The sequence below is a fragment of the Lepidochelys kempii genome, chromosome 3, assembly GCF_965140265.1.
Source record: "Lepidochelys kempii isolate rLepKem1 chromosome 3, rLepKem1.hap2, whole genome shotgun sequence".
In the NCBI taxonomy this organism is placed as follows: Eukaryota; Metazoa; Chordata; order Testudines; family Cheloniidae; genus Lepidochelys; species Lepidochelys kempii.
This window is the reverse complement of record NC_133258.1, coordinates 204,722,114-204,748,451: the sequence shown is the minus strand read 5'-3', so window position 1 is coordinate 204,748,451 and position 26,338 is coordinate 204,722,114. Positions and strand designations below refer to the sequence as shown.

Sequence of the window (26,338 nt, the reverse complement as noted above, 5' to 3'; positions counted from 1 at the left end):
AAAGGGCCCAATCTAACGCCCATTCAACAACTCCCATCAGCACCAGTGAGTCAGGCCCTAAATTCCCCCTAACTGCGCTGCTCTGTACATGCTATTGCTGTGATCCACCCTACACGCTGGTGGTGGATGCAGCTGCCCCTGTACGCAAAAGGTCCTGTTTCAGTCTATTATATTTGCAATACTCTTTGGGCACTTCAGGCTGAAAGGCACTCGTATCAATGTCAGAGTATTAAGAGTTGCTGGAGATGGGACATCGGACAGGGTAGGTCGGTGCTCTAAGGTGGTATTGAGAATTCTCTCTCTCAGATGCCTGGCTTGCGTGTCTTGCTCATGTGCTCAGAATCTAACTGATCGCCAGATACAGGGTTGGGAAGGAAGTTTCCCCAGATCAGACTGGCAGCGACCTGGGGGTATTTTCACTTTCCTCTACAGCATGGAGCATGGGTCGTTTGTCAGGATCATCTGGGTAGGTCTCACCTAATCAGTTCCCTACCACGATGGGGGCCTTGAGCATTGGTGCACCTCGGTCCCGCCAGTTCTCTGCTGGGCTGTGATCCACAGGATGTCAGCCTAGATGATCAGCTGGTCCTTTCTGACCTTAAACGCTATGGCTGTATGAGGTACCAAGTCAATTTCGGAAGACAATGGATCTTTCTAACTGGTTCTCAGTGATGTCCTACCAATGTCTATCACAAAGAGCACAAGACTTTTCCCTTATTTTATGTATGTATGTTCCTTTTTTTTTGTAGGCATTATTTATCAGGACAATTATTGTATTTCTTGGTTGGCTAAGGTCATTCATTCTTTGGCCTCCAATGCATGCTAAAAAATCATAAATACTCTATATGTCTTTTACTGCATAGCTAGGGTGTAACAACGTGGTAACTTCCACTAAAAATAATTACTGTGGGGGAAACTTGCTAATAACTAGTGTTATCAATTAAGCAGCAAGTCATAACAAGGTTTCATTAGTAGATTACGGGAGCAAACCTTGGGCGTGTTGAGAAGCAGAAAGTTGGAGGCTGAATGATGGATGAGCCAAAAGCCAAGTAGTCTAATGGGGTTTGTTCATATTAGAGATTGTACACCCTTTGGGGCTGGGACCAACTTTTTATGCTGTGTTTGTACAGCACCTACCACAAGGAGGTCCTACTCCACCATTGTGGCTCATAAGCACTAGTGTAACACAAATAATAAGTATTTTAAAATATGTATTGACATTTACAATAACTTATTCTACAAACCATTAACTTTGTGACAAAGTATTGTGGCACTTTCTAGTTCCCAGGGGATGAGGCATTAAGAAACTTCCCCTTTATGTAGAAAATTAGTTAGAAAAGGAGAGGGACTGTGTGGGGACATTTTTTTACATTTTGTTACATCTACTTTAATGTCACCAAATGCAAGACAGTGTATCAATGACAAATGGGGATATAGGACTGCCAATACTTGTGATTCTACCACAAACCTTGTGTTATCTGTGTTTTCCCTAAAGCCCGAGCTCCTGGAGTCAGAAGAAGCTCAGCTTTCCTAGCAAATTCAAAGTTTCTTGCCCTCCTCGTTGCAGAGGACATACGAGCAGAGGGGATTCAGGAGACTCAAAAACCCAAAGGCAAACAAAAAGAACCCCAAATGTATTATTTTGTAAAATCTCATGATTTTCAAGCCATCACATGATGGGGGGGGCAACAGATGATTTTTGAAAGCTTGGAGTTGGCAATACTGAGAAAACCAAAACAGCCATCTATGGCACATACAAGTGCTCAGTTATCAGAAGGGTGGTGTAACCATGTAGCAGTTCCCATCTTGCTTGGAACAGAATATACACGCTCTATATAATCTAATTTGCTCCCTTGGTGGGACTGGTCTTTGCTGATAATTCAGACAATCCCCACCAAAGAGAAACTGAAGCCTAAATATTTCTCCCTAAATGTGGCTACTCCTTGAGGTTTTTTTGCAGAACCTCTTTGTCCCAGACTCTAGCTCCTTTAGTCCAGAAAGATACTCTAATCTCTTTTGCATCTGGGTTGGAACTAAGCCTTCATGCAGAGTTCAAGCACCTCGCTCATCTTGACTGTGCTGCATTCCTACGCAGTTTTTGTCTGCCTCCCTGTTTATGGGCAACTTGCACCTGTCTTTTCTATTTGCAAAGGAATTGTAACTGCAAAACTGAGGACTTGAGTTTCAAACTCCCAGAGTGGGGGGCACAAAAATGTGGGCACAAAAAATGTGGGCACAAATAGGCCCTACACACAGGAGGTCCGGCTTCAGTTCCTTTGAAACTGATCCCTTTAAGAGCAACCAACTGCAGGCTCTCCTGAATAGCAGAGAAGCAAATTATTTCCCTCCGTCGTGACTCATGGAGGCAGAGGTGGTCTCTCTAAATACCAGGGGTCAAATTCTGGCCTCAATGCCATAGAGCAATTTGGCACATGACCTTAACGCTTTTAGCACTATTCTAGCTGGGAGAGTCTATTTTTTTAACAGTGTGAAAAAAAGGCTCAGCCTTTAGTTCCTAAAATTGTATTTTATAAGCAGCGACTAGCACATTAATTAAGGAAAATGGCTGTTACAAAGAACTTTATACTTCAGCTGCGTTACAAGTCAGGGCTAAGATTTTCGAAGTCCCCTGAAGAAATGACACACACAAATCCCACTGAAATTCAAAGTGAATTGGTCATCCTTTCGGTTACTTTGTAAGTCCCAGCATAAGTACCCGACTATCTCCAATTAAAAAATCAAACCCAGCCAAATAGGTCTAGCAGATCCTATAGACAAAAGGCCAGCAAAATACAGTGTACAAAACAAAACCTATTTACTAAGTGCCATACACAGCAATATCTAAAGTCAGGTCAAATATGCTGCTCGCACTGCTCTAATTTGAGAACGGCTAAACATACTTGCAAGGAATCAAAATAAAGTCACAGCATGACTCTGGAGCTAAAACTCACACACGGTCAAATTCCAGCAAGATCATTTTTATGACATTGCACTAAAAGAGCACTTCCTCCACATGCACGTGTGGATGGCACACACAGACTATGCATGTCACAGGACAGTCAGAGTATTCATGTCACTCCCATTGAGTATTTCCATAGCTAAACCCCACTGCAAACCCCAACACTGTCAGCTATAGTGCCATGAAGAGTGTCACTAGAATTTCATCCCCCCAGCCCTCCCCTTTCCAAGCACATATCCCCAAGAGCAAAGCATTGTTTCCCCACTTGGAGTATTAAGTGAAGCCAGACATGGAGTCTTTTCCCACTGACAGCTGACCCCTAGTTCTTTTTACAAGTGCTCTCATGACAGTGAAATATATGCTTAGCCGCTCAGTTTTACATACTCTGGCAACAGCTATATCACTGACCATCTTTGCTATTTTTTTTCCAGCCAAATGATAAAGAGAAGTTACTTTACCTTTAAGGAAAATGCACCATTTCCCCTCTAAATAAGCTCCTCTATGCCTTGTCATTTTCATCTCTCCAGGTCTTTATTTTTTGTCAGTTCCAGATAACAAAAGGAATCAAGACCAGCAAAGCTCACTAACAAGACTTTATATTTACTGAGTGTTGTTCATAGCACATTTCTGCAGGGATGTGGGGGCATAATTGATGATTGTCCCCCTTCCTTGACCCACACCAACTTGTGCTGAGCACACACCCCCAAACGTGCTGACGAGTTTGTTTTTGAACTACCCTCAGAAAAAATGTTTCCCTGCAGAAGAAAAAATAATCCCAATTCCAGTTCACACTGAAAAACAATCCAATTGCACTGAATGCAGAGAGCTAGAATTTAGGCAGGAAAGCTGCAATATCAGAAGTCCAAGCAGCCGTATTTCCATAGCAAGGACCAGATGGAGGGAAAATACCCTTCAAAAACAGATTTCCAAAACAAGAGCCACATGAATAACCAAAAAAAAAAAAAAAAAGTGAAACACAATTAATCAAGAGGAAATGATCTCTAAAGTATCGCAACAGCTTTTTATATCTTTACATTAACAGGCCAACTTCTCTGAGGTTGGTAAATTACAGTATGTAGTGTTATTGTAGCCATGCTGGTCCTAGGATATTAGAGAGACAAGGTGGGTGAGGTAACATCTTTTACTGGACCAACTTCTGTTGGTGAGAGAAAACAGCTTTTGAGCAACACAGAAACTTCCTCATTCCTTTCCCAGCCCTGAAGAAGAGCTCTGTGTAGCTTGAAAGCTTGTCTCTCTCACCAACAGAAGTTGGTAAATAGTAACATTTGTGATCAAAACCAAACACCCTCCTCTATCTCCTATCCTATTGCCAGTCCTGTTTGAAACTCAGCACGTGGGACTATTATACATAGCCAGTGTTGCCAACTCTCAAGAATTTGGTGAGAGGTTTTTTGCAGGAGTGGTGGGTGAAATTCTGTGGCCTGCGTTGTGCAGGAGGTCAGACTAGATGATCATAATGGTCCCTTCTGACCTAAATATCTATGAATTTGTCATAAGTCTCATGATGATTATTGTTTTCCTTAAAGCCCCACCTCCTGGAGTCAAGTGGATATGTGATGATTTCAGCCTTCATTCTTAAAGGAAAATGTAAGTTTCTAGCCCTTGTGGCTGCATAGAAAACTTCAAAATGTGACCCCGGTGCACCCTAAACGCGCAAAATAAGAAGGCAAATAAAAAGAACTTGAGGTTCCTACGATTAACCCTTCGTTTGTGTCAGTGTTCTATCCCTCCCTCTTATTTCTACCTCCCTTCTTACTTTTCTCATTATGCCTTCTGTCTAATTAGAGACTGCTTACCCAGCCAGGACAAATCCAGCTTTTGCAACACTGCTGTGACCAGACAGGTTATGAGCTATGTTTGAGCCTGACTCTGCTCACAGTTTGGCTAATGAGACAATGATCTAGATGATCATGATGGTCCCTTCCAACCTTGAAGTCTATGAGACCATGTGCAGTGGCTGCGATTTTTCAAGCAGCTAAACCTGTGTGTGTATTCGTTTAAGGCAAATCAGGCTCAGACTTCCAATGACAGCAACCCAAAGGGTACCACCTAAAATTGATGCTCTCTTCCCCCCGATCATGTTCATGTGTCACCATCTTTAAGACAGAGTACAAATGACAGTAAATTAAAGGTTTCAGAGTAACAGCCGTGTTAGTCTGTATTCGCAAAAAGAAAAGGAGTACTTGTGGCACCTTAGAGACTAACCAATTTATTAGAGCATAAGCTTTCGTGAGCTACAGCTCACTTCATCAGATGCATATCGTGGAAACTGCAGCAGACTTTGGAGATTTCCTTTGATGGCTGGGAAAGGGAATAGGGAAAACTGCGAACATGAACGTTTTTCTTCATTTTAAGCTTCTGTATTGATTCTGTCTTCGTCTTAAGTGTGCTTAATAAAAAGGATAAAATGTATTTCATGGCAGCTGTTACAGTAACTGAGCAAAACTCTGTTCTCTGTGCAGGTAATTCCCCATCCCACAATCCAGTGTTCTAGGTTGTGCCAAGAATTCAGGATCTCCTTAACTGTCTAGGCCCAAGACCTCCACCCTGATTAAGAGTCCAAGTTGATCAGATGCCTTTGAGCCAAGAACCTGGTCAACTCCAGGTTGCTGGTGCTACTGGCCCAGGGAAGAAGAACACAAAACAAAAGAGGATAATGGGAGAGGAGTAGATTAGCGGAGGCCACCATGAACCTCTGCAAACAGCCAGGAGATCCTGGAAAAGGAACTCGGGATGGAAAAACCATTCTTCTGTCTCCCTTCTACACTACCAACAGCACAGCAGAAATGCAGACACCCAGCTTCCTTCTGTAGCCACTTTTTGCCTCTTTGGTTCAGCACTTAGAAATGCCGACTGATAGCACTCTTGCTTGCTCGAAGGCATGGAGGGGAGCTACAGTATAACCTTCCGCACAGCTGGCAAAATGAACCCACAACACTACTTGTACCTGACAGCCCATTCCACTTTAGTATCCCATATTTCTAGCCTGGATGCTTAGCCAGGCTGTGCTGAAGGCTTTTGAGCTGTTTAGGTCTCAGGCAGGATTATCATTGCTGGGGTTTGATAGGTACTTGGATGTGCAGCAAATGCAGTGTGTTGCTAAATAAGGAAGAGGGTGTTTAAAACAAAAGCTAATCTGGAATTTAATATTATGGCTTTAATATTTTGCGATGCTCATTTCAGAAAATGAATAGATTCAATAATTTCTGAGATATTCACATCCAGCATTCTCCTCAGAAACTACTGGAAGGGAGTCTCTTTCAAAAGAAGTCCAATCGGCTGATGTAACAGCAGGCCACAGTTAAAAATCAAACTGTGACACTGGTATACATGTGAAGGTGGCTCATTCTGTCCCCTTAATTATATACTCTGTACACTGAACCCTCTGTCCCCTAGACTAATCTAGATCCTGGATCCTGCAATCCCTGGATCCTGCAATCAGCAAAAGGGACACAGCATGTGTGGACTGCAGAGGGGCATAATGCATATGGTGACCATGCATCATGCTGGACTTCAGTCATGCTCATTTTTCTTTTTAAAGGGTGCCCACTTCTCTACAGCACTCAGAGTAAATTTCCAGTGGGATACAGGAGATATAATGATTCCCCTTAACACAAGTGGCAGCTACATGGTTATTTCCTTGCAAATTTCTCCCCAGTGTGCCCAGGGCACCCATGACAGAGCCTCGGTGTTATTTAGCAGTCAGCCCAGCTGCATCCTTTGATAGCAGTGATTTTTAAAGACCTTCTGAAAAATGAAGATCTTAGGCGGCACTGAATTGTTTGAAGTACACATTATCAGGCTCTTTTACTTACATGTTTGAGAAGATGCTTTAAAACTATTCATTATTCTGGAGTATAAAATCCCTGCCTAGTTCTAGCCTCCTAGTCCCCTGGCCTCTTGTGGGCCACTGTTAATTAAGAAGCTGCTATCTGCTCTGTGCAAACTCCCTACTTAGAGAAATTATTACAGTTAGTCATTTGATTTTATTTATTTATATTGTTTATGCTGTGAGCCCAACTGTCGAAAGATTAACTTTTGTTCATTATAGTTATGCGTATGACGAGTTTGCACAGACAGTGGGAAAAAGCTGGTTTCCTCAAAATCCTTCCACATGTCCATTTGAGTTTTAAAAAAATAAATAGTAGGAGAGCTCCTTAAATTAATAGTCAATATTCACTCTAATTCATTTAAGATCCACAACTGTTAAAGTGGAACGTGGTCTTAAAAGCTGAAATGCATGGTATGGTTAATAAAAATTTTTCTTCAAAGTGATTACTCACCATGATTTCTAGCCAATGGGAGCTGTGGGAAGCGGCGCGGGCTGCAGGGACGTGCTGGCCGCCGCTTCCATTGGCTGGGAATGGTGAACCGCAGCCAGCAGGAGCTGCGGGCGGCCATGCCAATGTAAACAAACTCTCTCACAGTGCACCAGCGGATTACCCTGATGGGCCGCAGGTTGCCCACCACTGCGAGCTCTCTGGGGCAAGGGCCATCTTTTTGTTCTGGGTTTATGTAGTGCCTAGGACAATGGGGGTCCATGACTAGGGCTTCTAGGTGCTGCCACAATACAAATAATAAACAACAACATTGTCATCCAAATTCTGTCTCTTGTATACCAGGCCCAATAGCAAGCAATATGAATTTCAAATGTACTTGCAGGTGCTGGGAGCTAGTAAGAATACGTAGCTAAAATTAATGACTATATTTGCAAAAATATGGTTTCCATTATAAATCCAGAAGCACATCTCATCTTGTTTGCAATGTACCTTTTTTAAAAAAAAAACAAAAAACAGCTGTATTCTAGTTTGAATGTGCACCTTTTGTAGCTTTTATAACTGGTTCTAGCTTGCAATAGGTTCTGGAACAGGTCGCTCACAAAAGATCTCAGTGTGTGATCCAAATATATTTACATTAGCTAACAAATTCTACATATACTGATAAAATACAAAAGAGACGGGTAGTGATGGATATTATATCAGCATTGCATATTTTATGTTTGACAGGTTTTATAAATAAAGACATGCCAGTTTCCAATTTTGGCCAAAACCTAAGACTGAACCAAGAATCTTCCAGAGCGAATAGCAGGAGTTTCTACAGCTTGCGTTAAAGAGCCAGGCTCTGCATCTATGGGCTGCAACAGACTCACACGCTCTGTGGAATGGGACCAGAGGGAATTGTGTAACACACAATAAGCATTATAAAGATAATAGGTCAAATTCATCCTATTCATTCATATTTCCAACAGAGTAACTACTGATGGTTTCACAGAGTGAGAAGTTACAAGTATTTCAAAGTGTGCATACAAATACTGCAGAATAACATACATGGGCCAGATTCTGGCTGTTATACCAGGGTAACTGCATTAACTTGAGCGGGTGTTGACACCAGTATTACAAAGGTCAGAATGTGGCCCTGTATTTCAACTTCAAGATCTACTGATGAAAAATGCTACATACGAGCTAGGTATTATGTATTTATTATTATTATTAATAATAATCATTTCCAGAATGCATTTAGATATATATGTCAAAGGAAATTAAGCAAACAGTATTTCATGTGACTCTTAATTAATAAAATTTTTTAACTGGCTTACTTAGTGAGCACACTCTGAAAACTACCTAAAAAAGAGAAAGAAAAAAAGATAGGTACAAAATATAAGAGTATACTCTCAAGAGAAACTGAAAAAAATACACTGTGTTAAAAGAAAAGATGTATACATTTTTACACAAAAATTTGTTTCCAGTTTGCACCGCAGGCTAACAGAAAAATAAAAGCCAAATACAGCAAAAAGAGTCAAAATTACAAATTTTGATTCACCTTTTCCATCAACATTTCAACATACAAGGGATGAAATTTTCCTGAAAATTCTAACCCATTGTTGTTAGAAACCTTCAGGTTTCATAATGCAAATGCAGTTTTGTAACTAAACAAGAAACAAAAAATTATACTATCCTTTATGGGTACAACGGCAAAGAGATACATTCTGTGACTACAGCCTTCTTGCCTGTCAGATTTTATCTTCTACCCCTTATATTCAACTTTCTATCATCAGTTTGGAAGTAGATATCACAGTAGACAAGGTTACTATGTAAGGGCCAGATCCAGCATCAATTGGAGCAGGTGGAAATACTTGATTTGACTTCAAAGACTTTGGATCAGGCCCTAAGTCAGCTTTGTTTAGCAGTGGCAGAATGATCAGTATCAGTGAAGCTTAGCAGTGAATGAAATCACAACGCACCCTGTCCATGTATGTAAATGTGAAAGTTATTAGTAGGGCTTTGCTAAAAGGAGGCTCTTTCCATTCTAGGACAGAGGAAAAGAGAAAGGCTGGCTGGTAAATGGAATTTCCCTCCCAAAGAAAGTTCTGGTTTTGGCATGGGGGGGGGGGGGAATGAGAGGTGAATTGCCCTGAATCAGTATGAAAAGTAAAATAAATTGAAGTTTTTCAAAGAATGAAAAATTCTGTTTCCCGAGAACTGGCTTGCACCAAGTTGCTCAACTCTCTGGGCAGCTGACTCTTGCGGCTACCTGATTCCACGGCTGGATGGTTGAGCAGTGCCAAAAGGCAGCTGCCAGGTTGGGGGCGGGGCAGTCAGGAAGCCAGGACTACCTGATCTGGCTGGCAGGAAACTGGGCTGACAGGTGACAAGCCTGGCTGGTGTTTCGTCAAAAATTTTGATGGAATCAATATGCTCCCGAGGAGTGTCTAGATTCTGTTGAATCAGAATTGACCAACAGAAAAGTGTTCCGTCAGACATTTTTTTACCAGCTCTAACAGTTTAGGAGAAAAACAAAAAGCATGTTTTTCTCCTTTAGCGCTGGCTAGGTGTTGACTACAAAAACGGCATCAGCTTTCAATGAAAGAGAAATCATTTTTAGAACCATACTTGTCTACAAAAGCCAGCGATGTGTTAATTAGCTTCATAATTACCATAAAATAACATATTCCATCATCACCTCGTGGCAATTCATGGTAACAATTGTAATTTGCATTACCATTTCTGCTTTATCTCATGGAAACCACACAGTTAACTCCTGTGATTATTGTTCTTCACACGCCTGCAAAAAACACATTTCAAATAGACCAAGTTTATTTTGGGATGGTAATGGAAAAGGCTTATGGGGATGAGACAGCAGATGTTATGCTCAGAAAGAGATGGAGACGGATTATTACAAATGTTGGTATGCAAGTGTAAGAAGGGATCTTCTTTGCATTGGAGGATCATAATCAAGGAAAGAGCGGTATAATAATTTTTGTAATATATTTGTCTTTGAAAATGGAACAATCATCCAACTGTCTCAGAAATGTTATTAATGATTACGAAAGGGGAAATATATATGCACAGAGTTACAATACAAACTGTATTTAACAGAATTTCTTTGAGAGGTTAACCAATATTATCCTTTGAAGAATACAGAACTGCCTTAAGTTCTTTCCATAACTTTGAACCACATCAAAATTCTTCCATTAAAAAAATAAACACAGGCTTGGGTTTCCTGTAAAGCTTCCCCTACCATTAGTGATTTATTATCAGGGTTTTCAGTTAGGTAAAACAAATGCAATACATAATCAAGTGAATGCAAATTAAAGAATCCCTACTCTTTTTTTATGCTCAGGAAGAGCTGTGATAATTCTGTGCAGAGTTGCGAGTGGTTCATTTTTTAATGACAGTGAAAGGATATAACCCTGTAAATAAAGATGTGGAGGCTTTTAGAATAAGCAAACAAACAACTTGGCAAAGGCAGCTTCAAAAAGCAGAGCTTCAGCTCCGCTTAATCCCTCCTCCAAAATCAATTTTTGATATTTTTTTTTGTTACTATAAGACTACATCCCACATTTCCAGACTGTAATCCTATTGGTGAGAGTCTCGGTTACCTGACTCCTCACCATTACACCAAGGTTCAAGTTACATTTCCAGGCAGTAAATATGCAAAACATTCCTGCTACGATCTCATCCCTCCCATCTCCTTGCTTAATCTGGAAATTCGGCTACTAATGCATTCCAAATAGTTTGCATCCCAGGAGTTTGCAGCATTAATATTACACATACATCCAGGGAGTATATGATTAGAGTGTTTGAGGACACTAAAACTAATAGGTACAGCATTTGTGCAACCCTGGTGGTATCAATACAGAATTTCAGTAGCTAGGGCAGCTGGCTATAACCTCAAAAGGAGGAGGAGAAATTATTCATTCCTACCTGGTTCAGTGCAGTTCTTGACATATCGATTTTCTGTCTCCTCTGGGTTCTCAGTGGCATTGTCCTCGGTTGCCTGCAGCAGCCTCCTCCCACTCCACTTATCGTAAGTTTCCATAGGATAGCTCAGGACATCATAACCTAGAGGAAAAGGGCACAAAATGAATGGTCTTGCTCTGAGGATGATAAAAAGGCTAGCACCTATATTCTCCCAAGGGACTTTTCACACTTCCTTGGTACAGACACTATCAGCTATTCCTTCTTGGAAACGAGGCCCTGCAGTCCAGCGATCCTAACTCCCCAGGACCAGTCTCTCAGATTTCCCAGTAGTTTAAGCACCCCTTTTCCAGAGCTCTACCTTGCGGTTACTCTGGGTTACAGTTCACATCTTCAGGGACAAGTAGTAGGTGTTGCAGATGATTCATGCACAGGCTTCGGAAAGTTTTCTAACCACAGTTACTCTTTCTACAGCACAGAAGACGAACAGAGCCAGATAAAATAGTAAAACACCTATACACATTTCCCCGCCTCAGTTTCCTCACCGCTCTGGAGCATTTTTGGGGCTTAGGGGCGGAGTTCTCTGGGGTGCCCAAGAACCTTCTCCTACAGCTCATGACTTTTCCTCCAAATGGAGTCTCCCACTCTGCTCCAGCTCAACTGCCTTTGACCTTGGCTGGTCCCACAGTTAAACAAGACCCCTCTGCTATGAAAATATGTGGTTCTCTTCCTCTCTCCTGCACAAGCTTCCTTTGCACCTCTGAGTCCCTCTGAATTCATAAGTCCTACCACCACCACCTGGTTGCTTTGTTCTCCTTCTGGGGAAATGCCACTGCTCCAAAGCAGCCCTCCTTGCAGATGAACTTGAACAGTCCACAGACTTTTATGCATGAATTGGGAAGTTTACAAGTGTGAAGGGAAAAGACGACAAATTGGCCACCAAAACGAATTGTAATTTATGCATAATAAACTTGAAAATACAACACATCAGCACAGAACCCAGACTCCTATGAGTGCTTAAAGCATATTCGGCTGTTGGAAATGATCAAAAACAACCCTGTGTACCAAAACCAGCAATCATCTCCAATTGAATATTTTGGTCCATCAGTCATTCACATCTTTGCAGATTACAGGATGGTTTCATTTTCATGAATATGGTAAGTAACCTGGTGAAAGGTAACATTCAGTTATTACTTTTGTTTCCTATTTCCACCCCACTCTTTCCCATCTTCTCTCTCTCTTTGGCTTAGAGGAGGTGCTGCTAAATAAAGCCCTACTTTAACAATGTCAACAAAAACTTTTGACCATTTTCCAGAACATTCTTGGCATGACACTGCTCAGGCCTGGACATTTCATGTTGGTCTAATTAGCTGAGAATGTATGCCCATATGTTAGCTACATGCATGCTACAGAGCTTCAAACTTTGAGGGAAAACACTGTTTGAGACATTGTGAGCATTTTAAGCACACACACACACACAAAAAATTAAGCACATCTCCTACTGAATCCTTGAGCCCAATGTAATAAATAGCAAATGGAGTTTAGGCTGGATTTCCATCACATCTGTACATCTTTCTTTCATTAGAATCCAGACTCTCTTTAACTCTGGTTTTGTTAGTTCAGCATTTTACATGTTATCCTAAAGATGCATATAATTGCAGTTGGTCTCTTGCTCCCATTGTGACAGCTGTTCAGACCGCTAGAAAGCTATGTCATTCTACTCATTAGAGAGGAGGTGAGGTTTCGTATCAACCAACTTGAGGCTCTTCCAGACAACTAAGAAACTATGGCCTTGAATCTGCAAGAGCATGTCAGAGCATGGAAGGGTCAGCTCAGAGGCAGGATCCTTGTGCAGGACTGGGGCCTACACTATGTTAGCTTCAAAAGGGAGCCCCGCCCCATCCGTCTCAGATAGAAGGACGGAGGGTATTTGTCAAATGGCTGGCTGCCACGCACGACCCCTCATAGCTGGGCACTGCAAGGCCTTCTCAGTTGCCTTCACCAAATGCCATTCAAGCCAGCTGGTGGTCCACTTCTTATGACTTGGCTCTCCAGCCAGGTCCCGTTCCCTCTCACTCCTTCCCACTACATACCCGCTGCGTACCCACAGTCCAAACTGAATGCAATGGAACGTACACTCTTCCAGCCTTGCTAGGCCCAATCCTTAACAAAGGTTTCACTGCCTTCCCAGGCTCTGCAAAGCACTTTCCTGCTTTTCTACAACGTGCTGCCTCACAAGACTTTCTTCCCTTGACACCAGCTCCTCCCAACCAAGCTGCTGACCCTCGGGGTTTTCTCCCAGGCCTGTTTCAAGAGTTTCCTCCACTCCCGCTTCCCTTCTTCCTTCATGGCCCATCCCAGTTCCCTCCTGCAGCTCCTCTCAAGCTCAGTCTCAGTCTTAATTAAACCTGCACACCCTCCAAGTGCCATCACGGGCACTAATTGTGCTCTCCAGGTCCCTTTAACCCTTTTAGTACCAGTGCAGAGTTCATACAGCCCATCACAGTATGAGAGGGAGAGAGAGAGAGCAATAGAGAGTGGGGGAAATACAAAAGGAGGGATCATCAAATCTTTGGCAGGGACTCAGAGGACACGGAGGATTAAAGAAAGGGGTTTTTTTATAGGGGGAGGTGGTCACAGCCCCTATATTTAGGTTGCCTGATATTTTCCACTATAAAAGATGTTGTGACTTTTGAGATACTCTAACATCTCCATTGTTTGCAGCAGGCCTTTAAAATTCAGCAGGAAGAAATCACTGTGGTCAGAAAAGTGCCTTTTCTTTATCCCAAGAAATTCCATTGTGTGTGAGTACGTATTATGACATCGTTTAATTATAAGATGACATACTGCTTTTTCCACAGGACCCCACTTCATTCTGTCCACAGGGGGGATACACACAAAGGGGCATAATTAAGATTTCACAGGAAATGTTAAATCTGCCATTTTGTAACTTTTAAGCCCTTGACTTTGTAAATTAAACATCCGTATTTTAACTTAGTTTTTGTGTGTGTAATAACTACAGTAATTCACCACACTTTACGCACTTCAAAATACACTGTTTCCTAATTGCTTGGTCTCTAAATGACCTTCAATGAGTTAACTGTATAAATATGTCATGGATGGAGACAGATTTTAATCCCAAAGCATTAATTCAGATTAATTTTGTAACTTGATTTACAATAGCACAGCTTCAGCCTTCATGTGTCATAATAAACATACTTTCATCAGCTGAGCTAAGCAGTCAGAGATCCACACAGCACTTGTTTTCAGAACAAAGGACTTTTTTCTGAGCAGTTACCGTTTCATTCTCCGGTAAAGGGAAAGAGAAAAAAAACATCCTCTTTCTAGGATTTTTATTCCCCTAAACTCCTGGCAGATCTCTTCATTCTCCTCACAATACAGAGCAGCTTTCTTGTTTCAGAATTTGGACCTATCCAAAAGGAAAACTAAACATAAGTCATTCAGAATGAGCTTGGGAAAAGCTCCATTTGGCAAACACACACAGTGAGTAAAAGCATCCCATTCTGCACTCACTTAAATGGGTGTGCGTAAGAGCAGAATTAGGTCCAGCTGAAATGGATACAGCTATGTTGATGTACAGCAGTGAAGGATCTGGCTCAGAGTCTCCAGCTTTAATTAGGTTAAACCATCTCAGAGCTGAGTTTGCAACCTATAGGCCAAATTCCGCTTTTGGATACTCAGGTGTAAGTAGAAAAGGAGTACTTGTGGCACTTTGGAGACTAACCAATTTATTTGAGGATAAGCTTTTGTGAGCTACAGCTCACTTCATCGGATGCTGTACTGTACTCCTTTTCTTTTTGCGAATACAGACTAACACGGCTGCTACTCTGAAATCAGGTGTAAATAGAATTTGTCTCTATAAATCAAGGGGAAATAAAAAGGAAAGGTGAAATGAAATCCTTTACTAAAAGTTTTGGCCCTTGAAGACCCTGGCCTATGAACAGAATGCATGCCAAGATTTTAAAATTCCAGATAAATACATTTGATGATGTAATTTAAAAAAACCACCATTGCTGCTAAGGCCCAAAATTGGGGTTTCTCATTTCCCCAGTGCATCCTGAAATCGAACAGGAAGCGGCTTGAAGCTAACCCTGCCTGAGGCGGTTGCAATGTCATCAGCTGTAGTGAGGAGAACACAGGAGCCTGGACTCAGTGTCTTGGCAGATTATGTGAAAGTGGAACTGACTCAACTCTGGTTTAACCCTTGAGATTCATCAAACATGGTCAGTCTTCTGAGGTTTAGGGAGGTCAGCAGGGCGTGTTCTAGGGAGGAGGGAAAGATCTGTGCAAGGAAGAAAGGGCAGGGTCGATCAGAGGAAGCGCTAGTGAGTCAAGACTGGGTTTGCCCAGGCGTCCCTTTGAAAGTGAATTAAACTAAACCAAATTAAGGTCACTTTAATTCTGAGTAAGGGCATCCACACAGGGGTTTAATGTATCTTAACTAATCCCCTTTAAATACATGCTTTATGTTAATCAGATTAATTTTCCTGAGTATTCCTGTGTAGACAAGCCCTAAATAATACAAATAGCAGATCTGTGTTTATTCAAAAGTCTTCTTGGAGCTGCCAAATTGGGGTGGGAGTCTTGTGAGAACAATCTCTATTACGAGATTGCTGCTGCATACTCCTAATGGTTACAAAAGTGAAATACAGGGAAAAACAGCTGATCAGGTCTCAGTTTTGTGTGAAGGTTTTGTGCACAGGGTGTCTTATTTCATCCAATGTTGGTGTAGCCATGTTGGTCCCAGGATATTAGAGAGACAAGATGGGGAAGCAAAAAGACATTCTAGTTATCAGAACTGAGGGGACATAGGGCCTTAAGAAATAAGTGAAAGGCACCCTCTGAGCGTATGTCCCCATAGTGATGATAACTAGAATGTCTTTTTGCTTCCTCATCTTGTCTCTCTAATTTCCTGGGACCAATATGACTACAAAAACACTGCAAACAAATAGGAGATATTGAATTTTACCATCTGAAATGAAACTCCACTACATGAAGAAAAAGGAGAAGTTGGTCCAAGAACAGATATTACCTCATCCACCTTGTCTCTCTTATTTATTCATTCAAACAGACTACGTATAGTATACTGCTTGAAGTATCAAAGAGACACATCAAAATACCCTGCAGGCTCTCTCTTAATGGATCAAGTACATTAGTGCGCAACATACTTGTGTCCCTCAATTACAAACTGATCTCAAGCATGTCTATTGAATTTCAAAATCAGACCTTAAGAGCTGATCACAGACTTAAAAGAGAGTCTTGATAACAGTCTTAGTAGGGTCTCAGAGATGATACCTGCTTATGTTCTGTCACGTACAAACCAAATTGGCCTTGGGTTTCTCTCTCTCTCTCACACACACACACGTATGTGGCTGAGGAGCAGGGGTGATTTCATGTGGCCAGTCAATGTAACTATCATTTAAAAAAAAATCTCTGGCAAGGGGAAGGCAAGTAGATGATTTATTTGTAGGGGATTCTAGTGATTTTTCCCTGGGGATAAAAATTAACCCTACCCATCACTTCAATGGCCAACTAAGTACCCACAAATATTCCCAAATATTCCCTAAAAACCAGTTAGCTACATGTGTAGGCTACTATAATATCCCTACAGAGAAGAGGAAAAACCTGACTTCTTTATCTCTCTAGGTTTATAGAAGACCCTGCACTTTCCCCACGATTTATATTAGTAGTTACCTCTGCCATGGCAGTCCAATCCTGGGGACTGCACCTAGACATGCTGGGAAGGCTTGTATGTTCCAGTGACCCTGTGGGAGTTATGCCAGGGTGAGTTTTAATTCCCGATAGGGCTACCCAAGCTGGAGAGGCCCAGGATAGACAGGGATGGTGGAGTCTTATTTGTGCCCTAAGCAATGTTTTACCAGCTGAAAAGGACTCAGATTATGGTAATGCTTGTGGGGCAGGGAGTCACAGTCAGGGATCATGCCCCACTGCGCTAGGCACTGTACAGTCCCTGCCCCTAAGAGCTCACAATTTGTACATAGGTCTAGGCACAGCAAGTGGATAAAACAAATAAATGGGGGAGAGTGCAAGGTAATAAATGGGAAGAATGGAGACATTCACAGTCTGGGTTCTTATTCCAGATATTAACGATAATGTACTACATGGTATGAAGAATTGCTCATCCCACCCTGACAGCTAGATCAATCTCAGTCATCAGCCCAGCCCCTCCGCAAAAGCCTGGAATTTGCAGGTTTAACACACCTGGGCTCTGGCGGGGCAGGGGAGTGACCTCCGAACTCAAGGGAGCCTCAGAGAGAATGCCCTGCCAACCATGCCCATCCATTTGCAATGAGGCAGCTCCATCCAAAGCCCTCCCTAAGAGCCTCTGTAGCAGCATGGCACAGAGGAAGTGGAGGGCCCTTAGGTAACCAGGACCCAAACCATTTCCAGGCTTTTAGGTTAAGACCAACGCTTTGGATTCCACCCGATCGCCTGTTGAAAGCCCCACTGGTGTCATATGCTGCCAACATGAAACTCAACACAGTAAAGGAGCCACAGGACGTAGGGGAATATTATTCCCTCAGATTCCAGCGGGAGTGCACATGTGGCTCAGGGGTTGGATGCGGGGGATAGAGAGAGTACTCAAGAGCCAGAGAGCAAACTTGATTTTTGTATAGCTGTCCTAACGGAGTCGGGGCTGTGGACACAAGAACTCCGAACTGGAACAACATTCATAAGAAGAGACAATGGGCCAGATCCTCAGCTGGTATATATCAGGATAGCTCCCTGGACTCCACTGGAGCTGCACTGATTTACTTCAGCTGACAAAAAAGAAGACAGCGGAGAGAAGCCGACAGACCAGAGACTAGCCCAGCTGAACAAACAAAAGGGACTGATTTGTCATTGCGGCATTTCAAAAACATAATGCATTACCACTAAGGACTTTCCAATGTTGGCAGGTATCCTCGGCTCTCGCTTACAATAAACTACTTTCTATGCAAACTGAGATACTGCTGGCAGGAGCCGAAAACAACACAGCTTTTTAAAGACCTTTTGCCTCTCTCTCTCTCCTGTATTTTTTCCTCTTCTTTGTCTCTATTTTTTCCGCTTGGCTGGACAAATTATCTCCACCCCCCTAAAACGTCTCTAATAACTACAGCGATTACAACTGCACAGTATTCCTGGGGAGAACCAAACCGAAGCAGCCAAGAACAATCTCATATGCTGACATCAGCCAGCAAGCTGCTGGGGGTTCACAGCAAGCTATCCCACCGCGATTCTCCTTAATAGGATTGCTTTGGCTGCATTAATTGGAGCACCACACCATATGAAGTTATCCTTTCATTTTTATTCCTTGTTAATTTCATTTCACTCCTCTGAATGTATTGCTTTTGGTCCACTCCCCCCAGCGTGTATAGGTGGGACGTGGTAAGTAATCAGCAGCCGCCTGGTCAGGTCAGACACAAGTTTTTCACAGAGTAATCTGAGCTCAGGGTTGCATAATCATTTCATACACTGATTATTTCACTGTAGTCTGATTTGGCGGGGCATATTTCAACACGGACCATAAATGCTTATGGAAAAACTGGCTGTCTATGGAAAACAGGCTGCCTATGGAAAAACAAAATTCCTGGCTCTGAATAGCAGCCAGTTCTTTAAACCCAATTTTATTTCTACAAATTTCAGTAGGAGGGGAAAGAGGGTATGCAATAGGAGTCCCTTAGGGCACCATCATCTGTATTAGTATTAGAGTAGGACAGGGGTCAGCAACCTATGGCAACCTATGGCGAGCTGATTTTCAGTGGTACTCTGCTGCCGGCCTGGGGTTCCATCTGCCAGCCCCCTGCCAGCCGGGGTCCCGGCCGCCGGCCCTGCTCAGCCCACTGCCTGCCTGGATGAATGGAACCTCTCTCTCCCCAAAGAAGATAATCTATTTACAGGCATTGGAAAACTCAGCAAGGAAAAGCAAGGGCAAGGATCACACTAAACTGATAAGATCTGCATTTTAATTTAATTTTAAATGAAGCTTCTTAAACATTTTAAAAACCTTATTTACTTTACATACAACAATAGTTTAGTTATATAATATAAACTTATAGAGAGAGACCTTCTAAAAACGTTAAAATGTATTACTGGCATGCGAAACCTTAAATTACAGTGAGTAAATGAAGACTTGGCACACCGCTTCTGAAAGGTTGCCAACCCCTGGAGTAGGACATAGAGGTCATTGTGCTACATACTGTACAGAGACACATAGCAAGAGCCATTGCCTGCCTTGAAAACCTTAGACAAGAGTAACAGAGGGTGGGATGGGAACAGATGCACAGAGAGATGAAGTGACATGTCCAAGGGCACAGAGCCAGTCAGGGGCAGAGCCAGGTATAAAGCGCTGCTCTCCGGACTCCCTGCTCAGTGCCCTACCCACTGGACGACGCTGCCTCTAAGCTCCTGTTTGCAAGGAGTTTCTGAATTTCCACAGTTCTTCAAACCCACCCTTCTGGGGTCCTAGAGAAGATTATGTTGCTGTTGATCACTGGTTCACTGTGAACTAGAATCCTGCTAAAATACTGTCCCCTTTAAGACAAGACAAGAAGCTAAAGTAAAGGAGAAGTAGCTTCAGAAGCACAGTGGACAGTATAAACGGATGATCAGGAGGTCCGAGTTTAGAGAACAAGCAGCAGATCACTTAAGAGGCATTTAAAAATTATCTAACAGTGGGTGGGATTTTCAAAAGCACCCAAGTGATTTAGGAGCCAATCTCTCTCCCCACTCCACACCCCCATGCATTGATTAGGTAGCGTAGACAGCTAACCCAGGGTTTGTGGATTCCTTTGGCTGGCTAGGCCCCTATAAGATAGGCACTACAATGATCAGCACTGTAATGCCTAAGGCCCTTTGGGACTTAGGTACTTCTGAAAAATCTTTTAACAAGAAATTTTGTGAAATTAATATTAACCTCAGAATCAGTCATCCCTCAGCACTTCAACATGGCAGATGCAAAGAGCATTACCCACTGAGCTCCTGCAGCACTGATCACTCAGAGAGGCCCTGCAGGAACTTCAAACCTAACAAACACCCTTGAAAACAGAGGCTCTGGGAAAAACCAGCTGTCTCAGAGAAGCCAAAGGAACTAAGTCATGCTGTCATTTTGACAGGGTGGATCATGCAGCTTGCTGAGAGTCCCACACCAACTAGTGCTATTAAAATCAAGTGGCCCTACTCCATGACAGGAAACCTAATCCATTTTCCCTGGCTAGTGGAAGATGACAGGGTGCAGGGGTGTCCCCAATATTTGACTGTGCGGAGGGAGGGCGGGGCCGGGGGGCATCGTTTGGCTCACGGAGAGGCAGAGGATGTGAAGGCAGATGTGGCTGGGTAACAGAGAACACAAAATGGTTCGCTATGCTGATGACCTGCTTTTGGCTCAGGGCTGGGGGACCTCTGTTCCTTTCATCATGGTTCTCGTTAATCCTCATCGCTAACTTATGGAAAAGCTGATGACCTTGGCATCTGAAGAGATGTAGGATTTCTTCTGCCCCAGCCCTTATAATTCATGTCTACAGCCTCAATACCTTGGCCCATACACACTGAATGTACTGAGATCCCCGTCATAAATATAAAGGGAAGGGTAACCACCCTTCTGTATATAGTGCTATAAAATCCCTCCTGGCCAGAGGCAACATCCTGTTACCTGTAAAGGGTTAAGAAACTCATCTAACCTGGCTGGCACCTGACCCAAAGGACCAATAAGGAAACAAGATACTTTCAAATCTTGCGGGAGGGAAGGCTTTTGTTTGTGCTCTTTGTTTACGTGTTTGTTCTCTCTTGGGACTGAAAGAGGCCAGACAGAAATCCATCTTCTCCAATACATCCTAATCCAAGTCTCCAATATTGCAACCAGTATAGGTAAGCTAGGCATGGCGGATTAGTTTATCTTTTGTTCTATATGAATTTCCCCTGTGTTAAGAGGAAGGTTTATTCCTGTTTTCTGTAACTTTAAGGTTTTGCCCAGAGGGGGATCCTCTGGGTTTTGAATCTGAATACCCTGTAAGGTATTTTCCATCCTGATTTTACAGAGGTGATTCTTTTACCTTTTCTTTAAATTAAAATTCTTCTTTTAAGAACCTGATTGATTTTTCATTGTTCTTAAGATCCAAGGGTTTGGGTCTGTGTTCACCTGTACAAATTGGTGAGGATTATTATCAAGCCTTCCCCAGGAAAGGGGGTGTAGGGCTTGGGGGGATATTTTGAGGAAAGACGTCTCCAAGTGGTCTCTTTCCCTGTTCTTTCTTTAAAACGCTTGGTGGTGGCAGCATACTGTTCAAGGACAAGGCAAAGTTTGTACCTCGGGGAAGTTTTTAACTTAAGCTGGTAAGAATAAGCTTAGGGGGTCTTTCATGCGGGTCCTCACATCTGTACCCTAGCGTTCAGAGTGGGGAAGGAACCCTGACAGGCCCTTAACTGGATTCCTCCTCTGTCTCACAGGCCTTTCTGGGAATTTATTCTTCCAGGCAGTTATAGTTTATCACCCTGAGCGATTATCTTTTCTGGACAAGAACTGCCTGACTGGGTATTGATTTCTAAATCTCTCTGCCCAGGCCCATTCAGATTTAGAACCCTGGCTCAGCTGTCAGGCAAGGCAAATGTAACAGCCAACCAGGAATTCCTCCAGTTACAGAAAGCTATCTGTGCATCTCCTTCTGTCTTAAATAGCACAACTGGACCAATCAGTGGGGCAGGCACTCCCCCAATTAGGACTGCTGTGGGCAGTGACTCTGGTGGGGCTAAGGTTCCTTTTACCACTCCAATCACCAGTTGCTAACAAGCGGCTGGATGGCAGCCAGGATGCAAAGGCTTCCTAGTAACCCCCAATTCTGGGTTCAAGACCTGGAGCTCCTCACTCAATGAGTGAGTATTGCTAGGACTTTTAATGAGCCCTACAGGAAAGTGTTTCATTGTTTAGAAGTTTGGGAATCACAAATTCTCGGTCACTGTTTTACCTTTATGAGTGGAGATACTGACATACCACAGATATGTAGATGCTATGGCTAACTCATCCATTTTTTAGTTAAGAAAAACTTGTCAAGTGGTTCACCTGAAACAGACCTTTTCCTTTCAGAATGAAATGTGACACTGATCAGGGTGTCTCCCACTTATGTGTGGTTTTGACACAGTTGTGCGTCTGCACTGGTGTTCAAAAATGTTGTGTACAACTAAATGTGTGTGTATGGTTGTTAGTGCATGATCATACTGAGCTGAGTTAATTGAAATGTTTACATAGCCCGCATAAGGAAGTCCAATATATCGAAGAATGACATTGCAGGAGGCAGAACATTCTGTTGCTCACGTCACTACTTTAAAAAATAAATAACTTAAAAGAGAACAAAGTCAGACTGGACCAGTGTGGGCCTGTGTATAGAGCACTAAGCAGACAGTCAGCAGTCTCTGCTTCTTACCCATTGTATGGCCTTAGGCAAGCCACTTCACGTCTCTGCCTGTTCCCACCTTCTATCTGTCTTGTCTCTGGGCAGAGACTGTATCCTACTACATGTCCATATAGTATCTAACATGATGAGACCCTGATCTGAGTTGTGGCCGCTAGGTGCTACCATAATATAAATAAACAATAATAATTAATAATGGGGAAGTCAGACCCGTTATCTAAGGGCAGATGAAAGATAACATTCCACAAAGTCATTGCATTTAACAAATACTTTTACTCTGGGATTCCCAGACACATGCTCTCTCTCTCTCTCTCACACACACACACACATTATTTCCTGGGAATAGCAGTTCTCCTCCCTGTACATATGAGTGTTAGCACCGCCTGTCACTGCTGTAGGAGTCACAAGGGCCTGAATTCATTAAAGAAAAAGGAGCATCAAGGAAGCTGAATCAGTTCTGGGGGAATGACATACTCTACGGTGCCTGAATTCAGTGCCGTTCTACTGTGAGAAATGGAGGCCCCCAGCTGGGGTAATAATGCACGCTGAGTACTACTGGCACTAGAAAATTAGCAGCTCAGCTAGTGAAGAATAAGATGTTTTCACCTTAGGTGCAGTTTTCCTTTTCTGCTCCCTAAAAGTCAAGAGGTCTTCCCAAAATTCATTTTAAATACCTATTTATAGGTACTGTAAGTGCGTCCGACTGTTTGACATCTTCTGCATTTTCCACCAATATCCCCTGTAACAGTTACTGGTAAAGTCAATGGAACTTTTTCCAAAATAAAAGATATTTCACGTTGAAAAATGGCCTTTTTTTCAGTAGCAAAAAGTTGGGGGGGGAAGCTTGGCTTTTTCTAAATTTATCGTGACTTTTATCATTTTGATAGAAAATATTATCAAAACATTAACAAACATTTTTGTTTACTGAACAATGGGGTTTTTTGGCAAACTATTAAATGTTGATTTTTTTAACCCTACAATTGCCCGAGTTCAGGAAAGCAAGTTAGCCTGTGCTGAATATTAAGCAGATGCATAAGTTCAATTGAAATCAATGGGACTTAAGCACATGCTTAAATTAAGCACTTGCTTAGATGCCATCCTGAGTAGGGGTCGACTTCAAGCACACACTTAAGAGACTAACTGAACAGGAGACTACATTTGTTGCTTACTATCTTGTGGCAGAGAGTTTCAGAGGTTAAGTACATGCTGTTTCAAAAATTACCTTTCCTTTTATTAGTTATTAATGAATTGCTTATTAGTTGAACTGGGCATCCCTTTATTCTTGTTTTATAAGAGAGGCTAGATAGAAGCGCCCAAATGACCTCCTCTATACCATTATTTTATATACCTCTACCCTGAGCCCTCTTCTTCTCCTCCTCTCTAAGCTAGTCTACATTTTTGAATCTCTCCTCCTATGAACATCTTTTCATGCCCCTCATCATCATTTCCACTGGACATTGCTGGACCTTTCCCTTTCTGCTATATCCCTTTTGAAATTATACTGCGTGCAACATTCAAGGTGCGAGTGCTCCCCTCATTTATACAAGGGCATTCTAGTATTTTTAGCATTATTCTCTGGTACTTCGTTACCCAGGGGAATCTTAAATTCTCCACCAGGACATTTATTTCATTAGCAAGATGCCTTTTACACATAGATGATCTGAAAGCTGTTGATGTTATCTGAAATGCTTGGCATCTGCTGATTGTCAGGCTTGATTTTGTCTGTGTCCCTGGTATAATACCTCTCTCCTGACAAAGCGATAGACCATTTCTTTCCTCTGTGCTGCTGCTCCCAAAAATGGTACAAACACCAGTAATATCCCAACCCTGCCCAGGAGAAATAATACAACCAATTAAGCTTAACATAGCCACTTGCTCTGTGTCTGCTGCAGAGCCTAATCCTGGGGGCAGGTGGAGTGATGCCCTCTGGTTTGCTTTGCATAAGTTACTGGCAATTTCTTCGACTTACTAATCATGGATGAGCTTCAGGATTCATGAAGAGGGGAGATCTTCCAAAGGCACAAAGAGAGTTGGGCACCTAAATCTCATCTGTGACTGTGCAAATCTCCCCCAACATGCACAAGTACCACAGCATCACCGAGGTCTTCCCCTTGACTCTCCCAATAAGCATTTAATTTCCCTTGAATCCTCCTCTCTCCTCTGTTTCTTCCAAACTGCCTGCTGCAGGTTGTGGACCAGACCCCTCAGTGGAGTTGCTATGGGGCCTTTTATCTCTTTTTCTATGACTCCATGTTAACATTCCCCTCTTTCCCTCCTCTCTTTTTTCTAAAAGACCCACCCGCTCTTCCGACATCTCCGCTTACAACACTGTATCCTCCTGCTCCTCTCTGTTTGCCACTTTTCCCTGCTCTAGTCTGCCCAAAACATTCCTAAACTCTTCCTCTGCCACTGCTCTAAGCATGGGCCAGATCCAAAAATCCAGCAGAGTCAATGGAAAGTCTCCCTTTGACTTCAGTGGGCTTCGACTCAGGCCCCAAGGCCCACTCCTTCCTTCACTGAACAGCTTGTAAAAGGAGAGAGGAGGAAGGGAAAAGTAGGGGCAGAGTGATTTATCACTATTACGGTCCCATTTTATACTCCCTGGGGGAATACTGATTTAGTCACGAGGCCGTAATCCTGCCTTCCCGGGCTGGCAGCAGAGGAAAGCAAAGGGAGGCTGGAGAGCACAGTGGTATAAAGTTTCATTGGCATGTGTTTGGAATGGCTACATTACAACTCATGCAGGTCATCCCAGATCATTACGTGAATGAAACCTTGATATCACCACATGGTGTGGTTTTCTTTTTTTATGAGAGGCAGAGAGGAAAAATTAGTACTAATAAATTATTAACACTTCTAAAAATAACCTAAAATTGATTTTCTATCAATCAGCATGTTATGTTATTAAGCGCCGAGATCTTGTGGCTACTTAGACCTGGAAACAAAATGCCACATGTAGCTGGAAAGGAAGAAATTTCCACCCTTCAATGTCATAAGACAAGTGTTTCTAACCAGGATGGTTTAAGTGATATCACACCTGAAAACTGTCACTAGAAGCCGTAAGCTCTGGAGCCTAGACCAGGGTAATTTTCTGGAGGGAACATGCACACGTTCTTGGTCATGTGGAAAGAATGATTTTTTACTCTGTATCTGTACAACACCTAGCACAATTGGTTCAGGGCTGAGGCTCCAAGGTGTTACTGCAATATAAACACACACCCCCAATAAAGTGACATTACAAAAATAGCAGCTGTCTAAAAACTAGTCTGAAATTTTGACTATTAAAAGGTGGTACTGGCTGAGACGGATGAGTACACACTGTGCAAGTGTTATTTATCACAATGTTGTTATGCTTGCATATAACATTTACTTATTTCAGTTTTTAAAAAGCACCTGAGATACTAGGTGTTTGCACAAAATTTTAACTCACATCCAACAGACATATCCTTCATAGCAAATTGCCTTTACCACCTAGAGCCACTGCAACATACAATCTACCTTATAACAGTGAAGGATCTCCAAATTAGATAATAAACTGAGGGCTTCCCCACCCCGCTCCCACCAAGGAAAAATGGGCCATGCAGTGAATCCTGAAGGTCAACAAATCCAGGTTCTGTCTGACAAAGATGGGCAATGAATTCCAGAAATTAGGATCTCTCTGTGCCATCTCTATTAAATATAGGAGATATTGGCTCAGCTGTCGTTGATGCTCACCGGCAGAGAGCCTGTCTCTT

At 42.5% G+C, this 26,338-nt stretch overlaps 1 protein-coding gene across 2 annotated transcripts in view; it reads right to left on the bottom strand.

Moving 5' to 3' along the window:
• SLC24A3 (solute carrier family 24 member 3) overlaps positions 1 to 26,338 on the bottom strand; it is a 327,978-nt gene that overhangs the window by 273,628 nt on the left and 28,012 nt on the right. For both annotated transcript variants that reach the window (XM_073339750.1, XM_073339751.1), the window contains exon 2: positions 11,185 to 11,322. In XM_073339750.1, coding sequence (XP_073195851.1) covers positions 11,185 to 11,322 — 138 coding nt within the window. The remainder of the gene's footprint in view (positions 1 to 11,184; positions 11,323 to 26,338) is intronic.